At 38.9% G+C, this 19,119-nt stretch overlaps 1 protein-coding gene across 1 annotated transcript in view; it reads right to left on the bottom strand.

Moving 5' to 3' along the window:
• The window catches only part of LOC131168131 (probable 3-deoxy-D-manno-octulosonic acid transferase, mitochondrial), an 87,121-nt gene that overhangs the window by 56,034 nt on the left and 11,968 nt on the right, over positions 1 to 19,119 (bottom strand). Inside the window, exons 3-7 of the mRNA XM_058127365.1 lie at positions 6,209 to 6,251; positions 4,979 to 5,101; positions 4,565 to 4,684; positions 4,416 to 4,494; positions 3,999 to 4,115 (exon numbers count right to left, since the gene is read on the bottom strand). Coding sequence (XP_057983348.1) covers positions 3,999 to 4,115; positions 4,416 to 4,494; positions 4,565 to 4,684; positions 4,979 to 5,101; positions 6,209 to 6,251 — 482 coding nt within the window. The remainder of the gene's footprint in view (positions 1 to 3,998; positions 4,116 to 4,415; positions 4,495 to 4,564; positions 4,685 to 4,978; positions 5,102 to 6,208; positions 6,252 to 19,119) is intronic.

The following is a 19,119-nucleotide window of genomic DNA, read 5'->3' as shown; positions in this document are numbered from 1 at the left end:
TTCACACAGTATCTATAAGAAAGTCACTAACAAGTGAAATTACACATATACTCCTAAAACTACATTAATTTACAACCATACCCCTAAAATACACAAACTTTATAAACAAGCCCCCAAATATGCATAATCCTAATACAAGCAAACTAAAAATGGGCAGCCCAGTGCACAAAGCTCCCACATATGCAGGGTTCAAGGAAGGGGCAGACAAAAATGGGTATTAAGGTGATTTATCTAATAAAAGCAAACTAAACGCATATAATTAAACTAACTAACTAAGCACATTTGGGTTCAGGACCCACCATTGACCCTAATCTTTGACATAGGCCTCCAAATTGGGTTGAATTGATCCATCTACTTTTTTATTTTTTTTATAGAAAAATAAATTCATTAATAAGAAGAAAATTTACAGCGGGGAGAATAGGCATCTCCCAAAAAAAATATGGAACAAACCAGAAAAACTAAAAAACATAAATCAATCCAACCAATTCTTCCAATCCCATTTAAATCCTGCAAGCTAGCTTCTCTAAAAATTCCAAACCCAATACACCATAAAGAAGTCAAGAACTGAATATTTTCCCACACCAAATATGAATTCAACTTCTTCCCCAAAAAAATCCACACATTGCGTTCCAACCAAATAGCCCATAAAACTACATACTTGCTAGACTTCCTTAGAGCTGCCCTATCCCTCCTTCTACCGAAGCCCGCAAAAGCAGTGATTAATAATTCTTCCACTGAATACGGCAGACCCAACTCTCTTCCATAAAATTAAACAATTATTCCAAATCCTCCATGCAAAATCACAAAAGTTAGAGGCTGTTTTGGAATTCCTATAACAGAGCACACAAACATCTAAAGAAAGAGCCTTCAAAGGTCTCCTAATCTGCAGCAAGTTATTGGTATTAATTTTGTTAAGCACAAACAACCGAGTAAACACTTTAATTTTGGGGGGAATTTTAACCTTCCAAATAACTAAATAAAGAGGAAAGAGATAATTTGAATAGGTAAAAATCAAAGAATGATTTACAAGAAAGCACCCCCAAATGATCCAGACAGCAAGAGTGAGCATCCCTACCCAAGGATAATTTACATTTGTTCAATACTAACAAGGAAGACAACTCCACCATCTCCCTATCATTCAAAAAATAAATAAATAAATAAATCTCCCTATCATTCAAAGGTCTCTTAAAATGAAGATTCTAAGAGACTGGAAACCCACTCCCACTGTCCACAAAGAAAGAAAAAATTTGGTTTGGGTCATATCACAATCTAAAATAACGAGGAAAAGAAATGCAAAAGGAATCATTCTGAACCATGGGTCTTTTCAAAAATGAATTCGGGATCTCATCCCCACTACAAATTTAGTGCGAAGGATGAAAACAGAGTAATCTGGGAAAGAGACATCCACAGCTCCCCAAAGAATATCTCAAGCTAGCATTGGTATCCCACCCATTCTCATCGAACCCAAACTTACTGTGAATAGCGTATGCCATAGGGAATTATCTTCCATGGGGAAGTGTGCCATAACCATTTAGCTAAAACTGCAATGTTTTTAGACACCAAATTACCAAGACCCAAACCCCACTGCCCAATTAACTAAATGGTCCCTACGACCCCCCCCCCCCCCCCCCCCCCCCCCCCCCCCCCCCAAGATCAGACCACAAAAAATCCCTCATAATTCTCTCAATCTTGCTAATGACTCCCACAGGAATTCTAAAAACAGATAAAAAAATAAAATAAAATCAGATGCTAAACAGACAAGCCTGGATAAGTGTAATTCTACTGCCAAGAGAGAAAAGGGCACCCTTCCAAGTAACAACCATCTAATATTTTCGTAATCCCCTCCAATACTGGATTCTAAAAATCTGCTCTAGGATTCCCACACAATGGAACCCATAAATAAGTTAGGGGCCTAAATGACATCCAAATACCCGCTTCTTGTGGTACATCACAGCTCCAAGCATCCTTCCTGTCTGCTTCTACAACTGCAAATGCAAGAGGGAAGACGACCTTATGCCAATTATGGGTTACAGCAGTATTCCTATATGGCCCCTTGAGGTAGCAACCATCTGCCCAATAAAAGACCTACACCCTTGCAGGAATTTCTTCTTCATTGCAACTATGTAAATGAACAGCCTCTTGAAGACCAGGGGCTTATCAACATCTGGTTTCAAGTGCAATGCAATCTTGACCACTGTGCCAGTGTTGATTTTAATGAAAGCAGCATGCTTAGGAACTCTCTTGTAAGACTCGGTATATTTTCCCCTCACTTCACTCATTCATTTTCCATCTTTTCCCTATACATAACATTAGCATCTAGCCCATACTGTGAGTTCAAAACTTCATGCATTAGATCATAACTCATGCTGCGGTACACTTTAACAGTGAAATGTTTTTGCGTTGTTGTTTCTTGCTGGCCTAATGCATGTATGCTGGCCCTCTTCACCATAAAGGTTCTACTATCAGGTGTTAGGCCATGTATCCTCAATTGCACTTCTCATCTCCACTTAGCAGTCAATTCATAATTTTTATTCTAAATCCTCTTTATAATCATATCCTTCCTCATCAGCATATTCTCTCGATACATCACTAAATGGGGTCACAGATAGAAACATCTGACCCAATTCAAACTCAATCTTCTTGTATGGTTTAGAATTCATTTTTCTAGTCAGATCCACTTGTTTTTTCATATCCTTGGGGCTTTGATCAATTGAGGTCAAGTCACTGAATTATGAGACTCACAATCACTTAAATCCAGATCACCTTCATCATCAGCCTCTTCCAACTAGTGTTGGCCGCCCTCATTCTTACTCTCACCCCCATTATCTTCCCCAAGACACAGACTGTCATCAAATTCAGAAAATAGAAAAAGCCTCCCCGTGGTAGATCCCACACCCCTCAGCACCCCCCCCCCCCCCCCAAAACAAAAACAAAAAAAACAAAAAAGAAAAAGGAGGGGCAGGGGGGTGGGGAGGGAACATTCATCAACACTACAAGTTCCACTTGTCCATACACATTTAAACATCAATGGCACGGCCATCACTAGTCACAAACTTATTCAAGCCCACGTGAAGATCTTCACCACCACAACATTAGCACTAATTCCATCAACACCATCGACCCAATAACACCAACACCACTAACTCCTTCATGAGTATTGACAGCACTACTACCATTAGAGTTCAAATCTGTACCTTAATGTTGTGGCAACCTAACCACCAAATGCTCTACATCAGGAATATTACTAAAAAAGGACATAATTGTACTTTCCACATTGAATATAAATATGCGGATGTTGGAGTGTGAGACGCACTAGAATACATAACAACTCTATTCTTGAGCATCTCTTTTCAAACCTAGATTCAAAACTCAACGATGATAAATTCCCCCCCTCTCATTTCAACCCTAGGCCCTAGGTTAAAAACTCAACTACAATTGTAATCAATATTCCACCAGAACGTCTTTAAATAAATCATGAGGAAAATATGATTCACCAAAGATCCATTAGTAGACAATCTGATAGCACATGGGTCAAATTCATCAATAAAATCCAAAATAAGGAATCTCAAACATCATATTAGGTGGAGACTAGAGACTCTTCTTCACCACAGAAACAAGAATAATAGATATTTATCCATGTTACTACAATTAAATGATGCAAACACAAGGTAAAAGCTGTGACAAAAGTGGCAGGAAGTTGAGGTAGCAAGAAAATGAAAAGGTAATTTATGAACCAAGTAGTTAAAAATAAAGATATATCTAACATGGTACTGCAGTAGCCTTGAAGGCTTCATGTCGTCAAAATATGCAAATTCTAACAAATTGTAATGAAAACACCTAAAATTTCTTTGAGACACAAATTTTTCAAAATTCAAGAGCTTTGTTTTCAACAAGATAATATCATATCATGGAAACTACAAGCGGTTTCTCAAAGAAATTTTTAGGCATGATTGGCACCTTATACAGAAAGAATCAAAATTGGTAATAGAATTACAGACCTTTTTCTTCACCTCTATGTATGGACGAAGCCAACCAAAGCCGCCTATGGGCAAGCTGTAACTGCAGGTCTTCTATTCTTTTTAACTCTTCATTGGAGACACCAAAATCTTCAACAGCTGAATGAAGAGAATGATAACTCCAGATTAGAACTCATTGCCTTCTGCCAATCTAAAATATAAGCATTAGAAGCATCATAATACAAAAGTAATTGATTTAGATGCTAGCTAATAAGCATTGGCAGGTTCTGGAATTAACCATCAAAACCTATAATCCCTGACAAACAGTTGTAAAAAATACAAAGTTTGGGGGGAGGGGGGGGGGGGTGGGAACACTATCAGCTTCTATCATGCACATACATTGTTTCAGCACGCAATATTTATTTCAAAGAATTCGATATGATGAATGAATGAGCATACCATATTTCAGGTCACCAGAAAAGTTTATGATGAATGGAGAAGCTTCCAATAGCTGAAAATGGATTGCCTGAATAGTGCTCTGCTAAATAAAATAAGATCAGCAACAACACAATGGAATTACTCTGATAGAAAGGCATAAGATAACATACCAATGGAACAATCAAGGAAAATTTTGACAGCATCAATGAAATCAGTGGAAACCCAACTGGTCCTGACCAAAATTTAAATGATTTTTTAGACATTCGAGCATTTAACAAAGCCAGTGGAATCTGAAAGGAAATTGAACAACTGTTAGTAATATACAACAAGAAGCATATATTCTGTAAAAAAGTAGTAATACAACTACAGCAACTTCTGAATTCAGGCAGAATAAGACAACCCATTTTTAACCCTACCGACTTGCTAAAGGCTGCCCCGAGGAATCATTCAACAACAACTAATTGTGAAAACAATTATCCACTTGAAATCATATTTGGATAAAATATGATCTTTGTTCAACTCAAATGCATTCACATGCAAAAGAAAAAAAAAGGCATTTATCCATGAGCAGGAATATAACTTACACCATATTCTGAGGCACTCATAATCAGATTTGGCCACAGTTCACTTTCCATTAGCATGATTGCATTTGGCTTCCAACACGCAAGGAAAGAATCAATAGCAACAGGCGTATCAAATGGAGCAAACTGGTTTTTTACAGAAAGTTGAAGCCCATCAGAAAAAAATTGAAATATCTATTTTCCTTAAACTAAACTAAACAAAGTCATACATAAGAAGTTCAGGGATAAGACAAAATTATCAAATTCCATCATGAAGTAAGGAAAATAATAATTGCTTATGTACTAGATATGATACACTCGCGTGCACAGAGAGAGAGAGATGGAATGTCAGAGAAAAAAAAGACTAAGACTTTATTATTGAACATTATAGCAATAAAAGTATATAACCAAATAGGAGAAAAGGAGTAAAGCAAAATAAATACTGTAATTCACTATAGACAGTGAGTTCCATCAGCGATAACATCCACTGAAGTCAATAGTAGCAGAGTTTCAGCACAGCAGCCCAGGGTCCAGGAAAGAGGCAGACCACGATGGGTATTTTTTCGCAAGAGGCTGTTTAAATGCCTCAAACCTGTAACCTCCGCAACAACTTTGCCGCTGTGTACTTGCTTTAGGGAACATTTTTTCCTTGCCCTAGGTTAGTTGACCATTGGGTGAAAACTATTTCAAAACTATGGCATGGATCCGTGCGGATTAGTTCTCGCATCATTATGGGCATGCACAAAAAACTCCAAATTCCAGATAGTTGCTCTGAAATAGACAATATCAGAAAATGATTCATGCAGTAGTGGGGCTTGATACTTTGCTCTTGTTTTTGTTTCTTTTGCAGTTCACAAATGTTTGAAAGATAAACCTCAACCATAAATTGCACCACAAAACATTTTGCACATAAGAAGTAAGGCATTACTCCAGAAAAGGAAAAGAATTCTTTCGCAGTTCACAAATGTCTGAAACATAAACCTCAACCATAAATTGCACCACAAAACATGGAAAAACTTGCACATAAGAAAGTAAGGCATTACTCCAGAAAAGGGAAAGAATAAAATGTTAAATCCCATTAATGATCAAATAAGTAATAAATGAAAATACATTAATGGAAAAAACTGAAACCCAACTGCTCTAAAACCCAACTGCAAGATTCAGTTGAAAACTATAATCATGTAAGATCTGAAAATTAAAACAGCAAAATCAACTAATACTCAATACTATGTCAGGGGATTTATGAAGAGATACCTGACATAGGACACCATTTGGAAGCTGATTCCTTATTACTTCACTGCGAGCATGCACACACAGAATTAGTAAATTAATAAATCATAAATGAATTTTTTTCTCATCAGATGGGGGTTCTTTACTCTTAGGGGGAGTTGTCTGGCAAATCTTTTTTGAGTTTTTAATCCAAGAAAATCTGTCTTTTCTATTTGATTGTACTATTTGAAAGGCTAAAGTCCCCTCTAAAATTATGGCTTTTATTTAGTTAGTTGTTCTTCATAGAGCTAACCCTAAAAATCTATCGTAGAGTAGGAAGCCCTCCAACGTTTTATCTCCGGACGTATATTCATTATGTTTTATTAGATCAAAATCTGCCTCTCACCTGTTTCTTCATTGTTCCTTTTTCTTGGGGGTTTTGAACCAAATTATTTGGAGTATTTGGAAAAGTTTGAGTTCATCAGGAGTCAATGGAGGATTGGTTATCTCTCTCTTATAAAGGATTTGGAAGGTGTATAGATGGCTCGGTTTGTGGAGGTGCAGGCTTTTTCTGCTGTCTTGTGGGGTATTTGGTTGAAGAGGAAAGCTCGTTGTTCACAAGGAAGATATCTTGCTCTATGCTTTGGAATAGGATTTGGTATTTGGCATTGTTGTGGACTTTCGCAGCTGGTTGTTTAAAAGGGTTGTCCTTTTCTAACCTTCAGCGTGATCGAGTGGCAACTGGCAATAATGTTTTAATATTTTCTTATTTTTTCTTTTTTCTTTTTTTGGCTTACAACTCTTTCAAGGAAGATTTCTTATGCTCCTTTTTGTATTTTCTCCCATTATCAACAAAATTTCTTCTTTTTCTATCCAAAAAAAATGACTGATTAAATGAACTGATGTAGGAAAAAACAAATAGGTGAAAACAAAGAAAGAATATAGGGAATAAGGGAAGAAACAAAGTGAGGATGCCGAGAAGAAAGAAGGAAAAGGGGAAGAAATGACGAGGTCATGAGAGTGAGAGAGAGATTCAAATGTGAGGGAGAGTGATTTAGGACGGGAGGGGCTGACCTAGTCCTACGGTTCAACCTTCATAAGCACATACATTCGAAACACTTTAAATTAAGAATTTAATTAACTAAAACATAAACACAATAAATCAGTGGACATTTCTCATGTTGAGGAATTTTGAAAGGGTGTATGGTGCTGTTCTGAAACAAGTCCCAATTGGTTCTTTCACAAAGGTAGCAAGTTGAAACTGCAGTAAAGATGTTATTTCAATATTTCAAGAATGTAGTTCTATATTAGCACAATCATATTCGCAGAATTGATTTAGACTAGCAAGCAGTAACATTGAAAGTCTAAGGATTTAGATATGCTATTCAAGTTTGGAATTTTAGAATTTCAAGCAAAGGATTTATCAAATATGAAATTGCAGAATTTGAAACTAAGGTCTAGTAATAGCCGGGGCTGTAAGATATAACAGAGGTTCCAAACAGAAACTGAAGTTACCACGAGAATCTATGGATGATTGACGTTGTTCAACACGCAATGGGATCACACCTGGAGTCTTTGGTGCAAGCTTGTGAGATACCAATTGAACGCGGCAATGCAAAGGATTGATGGTGGCCGTGTGGTGATATGAAAGTGTTGGCCGTGTGGATGTAACTTTGGTGGTGGCCGTGAGAGTGGGGGAGGGAGGATATGGAGATGGAGTTGTTGGATAGGTCAGTGGTCTCTCACCACCTAATCTCCGAGAAGAACGATGTAGCCTCACACTACACAATCACAAGGATTGAACAAAACTAACAAGCTTCAACAAAGGAATTTCCTTTCAATATTTCAATATTCAAACTTAACTTTTGTTCTTACAATGAAGGACTATATATAGCTAGCATCGGGGGGCAAAGCATTAATAAGCTTAGCTAGCATGGGGGGGACAAAGACATTAAACAACTACGAATTCCCATACAAGCATGGGAGACAAAGAAAATAAATAAAACAACTTACAAGACTCATTAATGACCCAACTTACTGATACTCCAACTTACTAGACACAATAAATACTAACACAACTTACTAAGACATGCACATGCAAGCAAGCAAGTTGTGTTGCAAGATTACAAATTAAATAAAAAACAAAAGTCAAAGGGAAACCCAATTCCGTGTGGGGCCCACATGACCACATGGGGCCCACATGGGTGTTGAACTCAGACTTGTCACGGCATAACAACTCGGGTCTTCTCATGCTGAAAATCTTCAAAATACTCCATGTGTACCTGCAAGAATTACCAACAATGTGGACATCCGAAGGTCGTCCACGTGTCACCATATCAGCGTAGGTCAAAGGCAAGGGCTGCTGATCCCCATCAGAGAGGGAGAAAGAGAGATCCATAAAGAAATTGAGAGAGTGTGTTAAATGTAAGGGCAGGGCAAATTCAACTAATCATCCAAGTTCAATAGTCCCGCACATCATCAGCCTATAATTATAGGCAACTAAGAAGATATAAATATAAAATTATCAAAAATTACAAAAATAACACCAAAATAATTAAATATCAAAATAAACTCCAAAATAACCACCATGTCCAAAATAATTCTTCATTAACTAAAATTCCAAAAAATAAATCAGATTTCCTAAAGAAAGAAAAATTTCAATTTCTAAATGTTTGATTAGGATATGATCAGCTAGAATTATCCATAGACCATCAAACTCCCCCACTTAGAAAACTCTAAGTCAAGTTTGAAATGGCATAACAGTTATAATTCAATCTAGAACAATTTCAACCAAGCAGCAAAATGAAAAATTAGCATGAACCAATGCTTTAAAAGGCACTCGTACGGGGCGCCTCTTGAGGCTTTTTGTGCTCAAAACGCCCTAAGGCGCAACCAGAAAGGCGTAAAGCCTCCAATGCGTACGCCTCAGGGGAGAAGGACTATGCCTCAGGAAAAAAATCACACCTTTTATGTATGCCTTTTGGGAGCACCTGATTTAAAATATAAAAACAAAAATCAAACAAACAAGCAACTGCTTGTTTCCTCAAAACCCCCCTCTCTCGAGACAAAGCTTCTTTCTTGCAAGCTTCCCCTCTCTCGACGATTCCTCCAGCTCCTCTTTCTCCAAAGACTACTTCTGACGATTCCTCCAGCTCCTCTCTCTCTGACGACTCGACAACTGCTTCCAACAATTCCTCCAAGCTTCTCGTCTCTCTCTGATGAGTAGACGATCCCTTCCAACCTTTGATCTGCCTCTGACGACTCCTCCAACGCATCATCTCTCTTCGACGATTCCTTTCGAAGCTTGCATCTGGCTTCGAAGACTCCTCCAACTTCTTGCCTCTCTCCGGTGAGTCGATGATCCCTTTCAACCTCTTATTTACCTCCGACGACCCCTTCCGATGTCTCATCTCTCTCCGACGACCCATTCGAACCTCTCGACTCTCTACAACAACCCTCTATAGCCTCTCATCTCTCTCCGTGACCCCCTAAAACCTCTCTGCTTTGAGATTTCTTCTCGCTTCTCAATCTGAGGTCTTTTCTCTTCTTTTTGTAATGTTATGGCTCATGCTAATTTTTTAACATGTATTGCCTGTGTTTGTTAGCTAAAATTGGCCTATATGATATTTAAAATTATGTTTCATTTTATTCTCCATTATTCTAAAAATTTTCTCATTTTTTTACTATACATAAATTGATTTCATTTATTAATTATTTAAAAAATACAGTCCCAAAATGCTTACGCCTCAACACCTTAAGGCTTACGCCTCACCTCACCTCACAGAGGGTAAAACACCTCGCCTTTTAAAACATTGGCATAAACTACATCACATACTCAACCTACATAGGGAAGTAACAAATAGTGGCTTGCATGTGATAACACCAACAACAACATAAAAGCTTGAACTTGAGAAACACCAATTGATATAGTAATGTCAACACCTAAGCCTATATGGAAGTGTTAGTTGAGCGAATCATGGGGGCTGAAACATGCATGATAATCAAAATAAAGCAACTAGTACACTAAAATCAAGCTCAAAAAAATAATTTGGTCAAAGGTTTGCACTATTGATTGAAATCCCAAGTTGCCTACTTATCCAGTTTCTAAATGAGGAATTAAACCCCCAGTAGTTCAAAACATTCATGCAAATTCAAAGTGAACTTTAGAGAATATCAACTTTTAAATGTTCATGGGCCGAGCACATGAAAATAAACCCAAGCAATGTGTTGGCCAACATGGGTATCCACCACATTAGCTTCCAATTTTAGAATCACTTCATTGCTTTATACTTTCTGATACTAAATGAAAAATCTTATGTGAACTTCAAGTGCTCTACTGGGCAATTTACAGATACCTTGTTTTGGAGAAAAATGAAGAGAATGAAGCATTGAAATATAATTCATCATCATTACATTAAGATTTTGTAATGATATTGGGAACTTTCTTTGATTCCGAAAGCCTTATGTATTTACAACTATGACAACAGGGGAAAATGTATTATGATAAGAGTATGATGAGATGTTATCAAAATGGATGTAAATGATAACTTCTTGTCTAAATGGATGTAAATGATAACTTTTTTTGCTGCAAAAGAAATAAATTAAGAAAAATAAGAGAGACGGAATTACAACCAAGGAGAGGACAGGAGATCCACAGAGCGAAGAAAAATAAAAACAGAAAAGGAAATAAAAGCATAGACAAAACTAACAATCCCTACTGAAGAAAACCCCTCTTTAAAGGCCCTTCCCATCATAATAAACAAAGCTCTGTAATCCTGCAAATGTATATTGACCTTTCTTCACTTTACTTTTAGCACTATTCAAGTGAACTTCATTTCCTCCAAGGATCAACCATCCATAATCCCACATCATCCAAAAGTTTTCATTGATCGACATCATGGGCACTAACCTCCTCCACAGGGGTATACAAGATCACATCCCTACACTAATTACTTCCTACTAAGTCTACACCCAATCCCCTATCCTTAAAAATACATACACCGTCCTAAGTTTCAAGCAAAAGAGGCACATAAGAAACATCCCCAAGTGCATCAAAAGAGTTGGAAGCATATTCAAATTGTTGGCAATCTCATACAAAATAGACCAGTATCACATGCAAAATTACTATCATCATACTCCCTGTCCTTTTCCAAAATATCACCCAATTTCTTTTCCTTCTCAAAATGAATTGCTCCTTTATCCTTCTCTAAGTCAGACTTAGAGCACTCCTCAACATAAAAATTTCCAGCATCATATCTTTTGTAAATTTTCTCACCTACATGTTTGAGTTCATACAATAATTAATAAGAACGCTTTTCTTAACTATCCCCTCCTTTCTTGCTCATTGACGCTTATACACATCTTCATACCCATAGCCCTATTACAATCCTTTCCATCCTAGCTTTCCCCAGAAACACTCACCACCTTAGGGCATGAACAGTTTCCGAAGCTCTCCTCATTCTTACCTCAACTGTTGCAGCTCTTGCTCCACCAGAGTTTTTCCCTAGTTAGCATTGTTGACTTTTTGAGTCCAATCCATGTTTTGAAAATGACAAAGCACAAGTATCTCATGTGTGTGCCTAGTGCTTGAACAAGTTCATAATTCAGCTCACACATAAGGAAAGAGAAAATGGAAGCCACGAGGGACTAAAAAAACCATTTCAACTCGGCGTATTCCATAGAAGATTGAAGAGCAAAGAAGAGAAGATATATATTTCAATTGCAATTGCATTTAGTTTTTGTATTGTAAATGCATGCTCTACATGATATGATTGCTAAAGCTCAATGGACCGTAGAAAGACCTTAGGGAACCAAAAGTTTTCTGGAAAAACTTTTCATAAAATGCCATACTCATACACAACAGGTTTGAAATGTTTTTAGGTCAAAAACAAGGCTAAACTTAAGATTTTTATTAACCCCAGTCGACCAGCCCTTACATGTTCTATAAGGTCCAGTCAACCGACCTTGCCCAAACGGCCAAAACCTCATTTTACAAAAGCCCAGTCAACTGACCCATTTATGTTTTATAAGCCCCAGTCGACCGGCCCATTCATTTGGCCCGTATTGAGTAGGCCCAGTCGACCGGCCCTAAATGAACTGCAAATTCCCAGTCGACTGACCTTTAAACATGGCCGACCGGATCATCAAGCTCGGCATGCCGTTTCTCGCGGTTTTGGAAAATCGCCCAAGGCCAGTCGAACGGCGCATTCCCCAGTCGACCGGACCTCTCAAGAATTTGAAAATTGCCTAAAGCCAGCCGACCGGCGCAGTCCCCAGTCAATCGGACCTCTCAGGTTGGGCAAGTTTTAAGTCTAAAACGATCATTAATTTTGAATTAAACAAATTAATAATTACCCAACAGGTCCCTTAACGGTCATTTTTTGAGAGAGGCTATAAATAGCCCACTCAAAACTCATTTAACAACTTTTTGATTATCTTGAAAATTCTCACAGAAATTTTGTGCTTTATTTCTCTTATCCTTACACATACAAGCAAGCATCTTACTCTCTACTCTCATTCATTTGAAAAAAAATTTGAAGAGAGCTTTGATTTTCCTTCACTCCCTTCATTTGCAAGTTTATTGCTTTTGAGGGTTGTCGAAGAAACATTATATTGGGGCATTTATTTTTCACATCGTAAGATCTTCTACTCTCCCACTTGTATTTGTTTAAGAAATCTTTTTAGAGAGTTGATCTTGAGTTTCTCCCACTATTTTCTTGATATATATTTTTGGAGAAACATTTAGTGCTAGTGAATTTTTTAGCATTCCATTACAAGATTCAAGAGCTCATCTTTTCATTTGCAAGAAATTATCTTTGAGCAAAAACCCTAGCTTCTCCTATTTTCTTTTTGAAAATCATTTTTGAGAAAATCCTTGGGTTATTGAAGAAAGCCTTGAGCATATATTCATTATATATATACTTGCTTGAGAGGCTTCTCACATTTCATACCTCAAAGATTATTTGAGTAACTCATTCCCACACTCTCATTTTTATTTGGAAAATTATTTTTAAAGAGAAACACATACTCTACTGAGCTTTAAATCATATCATTTGAGAGTGCATATAGTGCTTTGACTTGAACATCTCTACTTATATTGAGAAGCATCTTATTGTATGAAAAATTTATTTCATATCATTTGTATCTCTGTGGTTCGGGTAGTGAACCGTGTTCCAGGCATGGGGTATCGCTTGAGGAGGAGGTGCTCCATCCTGTAAGGAGCGGTTAACAGTTTAGCTCCGCCATGTTAAGGGAGCTAGGGGGACTCCACCCTGTAAGGAGCTGTAAACGGATTTCTGTTCCGCCCGATTAAGAGCGTAGGTTAGTGGAATCCTCAAGCAGATTGGCTTGAGACGAGGACATAGGCGGATACAGCCAAACCTCGTAAAATATTGTGTATGCACTCTTTCTCCCTTCTCTATATATTTTCAGCACTTGCAAGTTAATATTTAATTCGTTGTGATTGTAATATTTGCTTTAAATATTTGTGTGATTAAATATTTGTGGTATTTGCGATTGCTTAGAAAGACCCTAAGTTTGTGTAATACTGGTTATGGTTCTAAAAATAGGACACACTTGACCTAGGAATCTTTTAAATACCCAATTCATCCCCCACTTAGGAATACACCATTCCTCACAAGCATCTTTAACGGAGAGCTCTATTGTCAATCCATAAACCCCAGGTGATCTGCTAGTGATACCTCCTCTGACAATGGAAGACACCTTCCCACCATTTGAAACAGTAAGAGACCCTTTTGAAACAGTAAGAGACCCTTTGAAACATAAGAGAGCAGCATCGCTCCTCACACTGATCCATTAGGCCTTGGACATTGCAATAAGAAACTTTTGGGCCTCTTTGCTACTTGAACCTCTACAAATAGAATCACCTGGACCCTTATTAGAATGCTGGTCAAATCCACAAGCAACTATCTCTTGATCCATATCAGCAATATTTAGAGTATAAGCCTCTTCATTTGAATGGCCCAACTAGGAAGAAATGGATCCCTCTTTTGTTCAAAAGGTTAAGCCAGGTATAAACCAATATAAGCCAAAATATGGGCATGTTCATGTGGCCCATCTTGGATAAAAACGATACTCCTCTTCTTTCAAGTAGCTAGCCCAGGTCAAAACAACCATCAAGCAACCAGGCCCACTCCACCCAATCTTCATTAACTTATCCTCCCAAGAGAAACCTTAGCCCCCTCTTCCATTCTTGCAGCGCCTACCATAACAATCCGTATGGTTTTGGCTACTACTGCACACAGAAGCTAGGTGCTATTTCAAATGGACGTGAAGTCTGCATTCCTCAATGGTATCAGAGCAGAAGGCTACTAAGAAGAAACAACTATAATTGTTGAGACGTTGCAATGGCAGGAACTTCATCTTCCGTTACTGCATCTCCACCAGCACTCCGGATACATCCACCAGCATTCACAGAAGGAAAGCTAGACAGCACGAACTACACTTTGTGGAAGTTCAAGATGAGTGCTATTCTGGATTCATATGAACTACTTGATACAGCTCAAGGTACGGATCCAGATTAGATTGGCACGCCTGATCCCACCAATCCTAAGATAATCATCCCTCCAGATGCTGCCCGAGTCAAAGCATGGAAAAGGCGGAATGCAGATGCACTTTGTGCTATTGTCACAAGTGTATCCGATTCTGCACTTACGTTGATCCAGCATACATCCAAGGCTGCAGATGCTTGGAATGGTCTGAAGAATCAATATGAAACAAGGAACCAGACACGCATTCAGAACTTGGAGAATCAACTTGCAGCAGAAAAGCAACATAACGGAGAATTGGCAGAAGCATTCATCACCAGAATCAAAAATCTGTGTGATCAGATGGCGGCAGTGGGCATAGCAAAGACCAATGAGGAGTTAGCTCGAAGGTGTATTCGAGTGCTACCATCAAAATAAGACAGTCCAGTAACTGCTCTTAACACGCAAATTAGAACTCCCGCACTAACCTTTGAGGAATTATGTGCTTTACTGCTAGAGGAGGAGATGAGGCTGAGAACCAGAGAAAATGAAAGCAATAGTGCTTTCACCGTGCACATCAAAGGCAAGGACAATAATGTTGAAATGAAGAAGGGAAAGAACAAGAAGAGATTTTCTGGTACGTACTACTACTACAACAAAAAGAGGCATGTAGCCAAGGATTGCAAAAAATGCATCCACGATGAAAAGAACGGCACATTGAAGAAACGATTGAAGAGATAGCACAAAGTTTTATTACAACAATTGGATTACAACAATCTGTCTAACCATGCACTCACTAAATGAGCATCAATGGGGAAAGCACAAGAAATAGAAAAACAAAAGAGGACACAATCTTGTAGTCGAGATGTGGGTAGTGCTTCGATGGGTGGGGTCTTATTTATAGCCTCTTGTCCATGGAAGAAGGACATGGGTGGCTCACCTACCACGGTAGGTGGTGGTAGCTCACCTACCATGGCTGACTTTGACATTAGTGGCCGTCTTTGACGTTAGTGGTCAACTTTGACATTAGTGATCGTCTTTGACATTAGCGGCCGTCTCTGACATTAGTGGCCATCTTTGACATACCGTGCCCACCGTTCACACTGGATAGGTCATACCGTCTCGGGCGGCGTTGCCCCCCTATACCCCCCACCGAGGGCACTACCCCCGGACTCCTGTGTCTCGGAGGGGAACGTCTTTTGTCTTCGTAGTACCATTGCGGTATATCGCTTCGACCTTATCTGAACCATACGTCAGGTAAGTGTGCCAATTAACTCGTGGGAGGTGGGCATTGCACACATATACACCAACAACCCCCCCCTTACGCTCTTGGACCAATACCAAAAGCATGCCGATGCTTCTGGAAGTCGGAACTACCCAATGCTTTGGTGAAAATATCTGCATGATTATCTTCTGTTGGGCAATACTCCATCTCAACAACCTCATCCTCAATGAGTTCTCGTATGTAGTGATACTAAATCTCAATGTGCTTGGTTCTTGCGTGGAACATCGGGTTCTTACTGATAGCTATGCAACTTTGATTGTCATAGTGAATCAGAGTTGTGGCATTTATCGTTATCCCAATATCAATAAGAAGTCTTCTTACCCAGACAACTTCACATGAGGTGAGACAAGCTGACTTGTACTCGGCTTCTGTAGATGATAGCGACACTATTGGCTGCTTTTTGCTTGTCCACGAGATAATTCTATTCCCAAAGAGAGAACAATATCCAGAAACTGACTTTCTAGAATCAATATCTCCTGCCCAATCGGAGTCACAATATCTAATTAGGGAATTCCCTGATGTATAAGAGATGCCAAAATGAGAATTCCCTTTTATAAACTTGAGGACCCTCATTTTAGCCTTCGAGTGAATTTCTCGTGGCTTATTTGCAAATCTACTTAGAATACCAACTGCAAAACTGATATCGGGCTTTGTGTTGCACAGGTACACCAAACTCCCAATTAGGCTTCTGTACCTTTTAGTATCAATAAGTGGGGAGGGATCTTCAATGGAGAGCTTAATTTTTACTTCTATTGGAGTAACCACTGGAGTGCATTCTGCCATCCCAACCCCCCGAGACGGTATGGCCTATCTAGTGTGAACGGTGGGCACGGTATGTCAAAATGGCTACTAATGTCAAAGACGGCCACTAATGTCAAAGATGGCCAATAATGTCAAAGTCGACCACTAATGTCAAAGTCGGCCACTAATGTCAAAGTTAGCCTTGGTAGGTGAGCTACCACGACCTACCATGGTAGGTGAGCCACCCATGTGCTTCTTCCACGGACCAGAGGCTATAAATAAGACCCCCCCACCAGAGCACCACACACATCTCGACTGCAAAATTGTGTCATCTTTTGTTTTTTTATTTGTTGTCCTTTCGCCATTGAAACTCATTTAGTGAGTGCATGGTTGGACAAATTGTTGTAATCCAATTGTTGTAATAAAACTTTGTGTTATCTCTTCAATCGTTTCTTCAAAACGGATCTTAGTGTTGTTATTCTACATGGTATCAGAGCTGAAGGCTACTAAGAAGAAACAACTATAATTGTTGCGACGTTGCAATGGCAGGAACTTCATATTCCATTACTGCATCTCCACCAGCACTTCGGATACGTCCACTAGCATTCACAGAAGGAAAGCTAGATGGCACGAACTACACTTTGTGGAAGTTCAAGATGAGTGCTATTCTGGATTCATATGAAATACTTGATACAGCTCAAGGTACGGATCCATATTAGATTGGCACGCCTGATCCCACCAATCCTAAGGTAATCATCCCTCTAGATGCTGCCCAAGTCAAAGCATGGAAAAGGCGGAATGTAGATGCACTTTGTGCTATTGTCACAACTGTATCTGATTCTGTACTTACGTTGATCCAACATACATCCAAGGCTGCAGATGCTTGGAATGGTCTGAAGAATCAAAATGAAACAAGGAACCAAACACGCATTCAGAACTTAGAGAATCAACTTGCTGCAAAAAAGCTACATGACGGAGAATTGGCAGAAGTATATATCACCAGAATCAAAAATTTGTGTGATCAGATGGCGGTAGTGGGCATAGCAAAGACCAGTGAAGAGTTAGCTCGAAGATGTATTCGAGTGCTGCCATCAAAATATGATAGTCTAGTAACTGCTCTTAACATGCAGATTAGAACTCCTACACTAACCTTTAAGGAATTATGTTATTTACTGCTAGAGGAGAAGATGAGGCTGAAAACCAGAGAAAATGAAAGCAGTAGTGCTTTCACCATGCAGATCAAAGGCAAGGACAATAATGTTGAAAAAAAGAAGGGAAAGAACAAGAAGAGATTTTCTGGTACGTGCCTACTGCAACAAAAAGGGGCATGCAGCCAATAATTGCAGAAAAAGTATCCACGATGAAAAGAACGGCACGTTGAAGCCTATGTGGAATGTCAGACAAATAGCAAATTATGCTGAACCAGAATTAGATCTTTTCATGGTTACAAAAGAAATGTGCTCAACTACTCAAATAGTACCAGGAGATTGCTCATGCGTACTTGACAGTGGAGCTTCCCGACACATGACCAGCAAAAAGGACTAGTATGGTTCCTTTAAGCCTCTAGATGAACCTACGAATGTGATTGTCGGAAATAATGCAAAGTGTCCAGTAGAGGGCACTGGATCCATTCCTTAAAAACCACGAATGGCCAAGGTAAAACTCTTTCATATGTCCTTTATGTTCCTCCAATTAAGAGGAATCTTTTATCTGTAACTGCTATCACTGACCGTGACTATGAAGTACGATTTATGAAAACAAAAGCTGAGATCATTGATAGCAATGGCAGCATTGTGGGCGAAGGTATTCGAAAGAATAACATGTATGAGTTTGTGGCACTTGCCGCAACAACTAGAGATACAACAAGTAGACTTTGGCATGAAAGGTTTGGATACGTCTCCTATGCAGTTTTGAAGGAGATGCAGAGAAAGGAAATGGTGGTTGATCTGCCTATAGTAGTTGATACTATAGAGCCTTGTGAAGTTTGCATGCTAGGCAAGCAACATCGTATGTCATTTCCACAAGAGTGCAACAACAAATCAAAGCTTCCTCTAGAGCTGGTACATGCAGATCTATGTGGTAAAATGGCTACTCTTGCACTAGGAGGATCTTTCTAATTTATACTGTTAGTCGATGATTATAGTAGAAAGATGTGGGTGTACTTTCTTCGTGATAAGGCTGAGACTTTTGTAAAATTTAAAGTGTGGCATTAACTTGTTGAAAATGAGACAGGTTTGCAGTTAAAGAAACTTCGAACAGATCGAGGAGGCAAGTTCACATTAGGGGAGTTCAACAATTATTGCAGTGCATTTGGCATCAAGCGCCAATTGTCGGCACCAAAAACTCCACACCAGAATGGCGTTGTGGAACGGCGAAATCGCACCGTAATGGAGATAGCCAGAGCAATGATGAAGGCACAAGACCTTCCAAAATCGTTTTGGGCA

Source organism: Malania oleifera, chromosome 11 (assembly GCF_029873635.1).
Source record: "Malania oleifera isolate guangnan ecotype guangnan chromosome 11, ASM2987363v1, whole genome shotgun sequence".
Lineage (NCBI taxonomy): Eukaryota > Viridiplantae > Streptophyta > Magnoliopsida > Santalales > Ximeniaceae > Malania > Malania oleifera.
The sequence above is the reverse complement of the archived record's forward strand: the minus strand, read 5'-3'. Positions and strand labels throughout refer to the sequence as shown.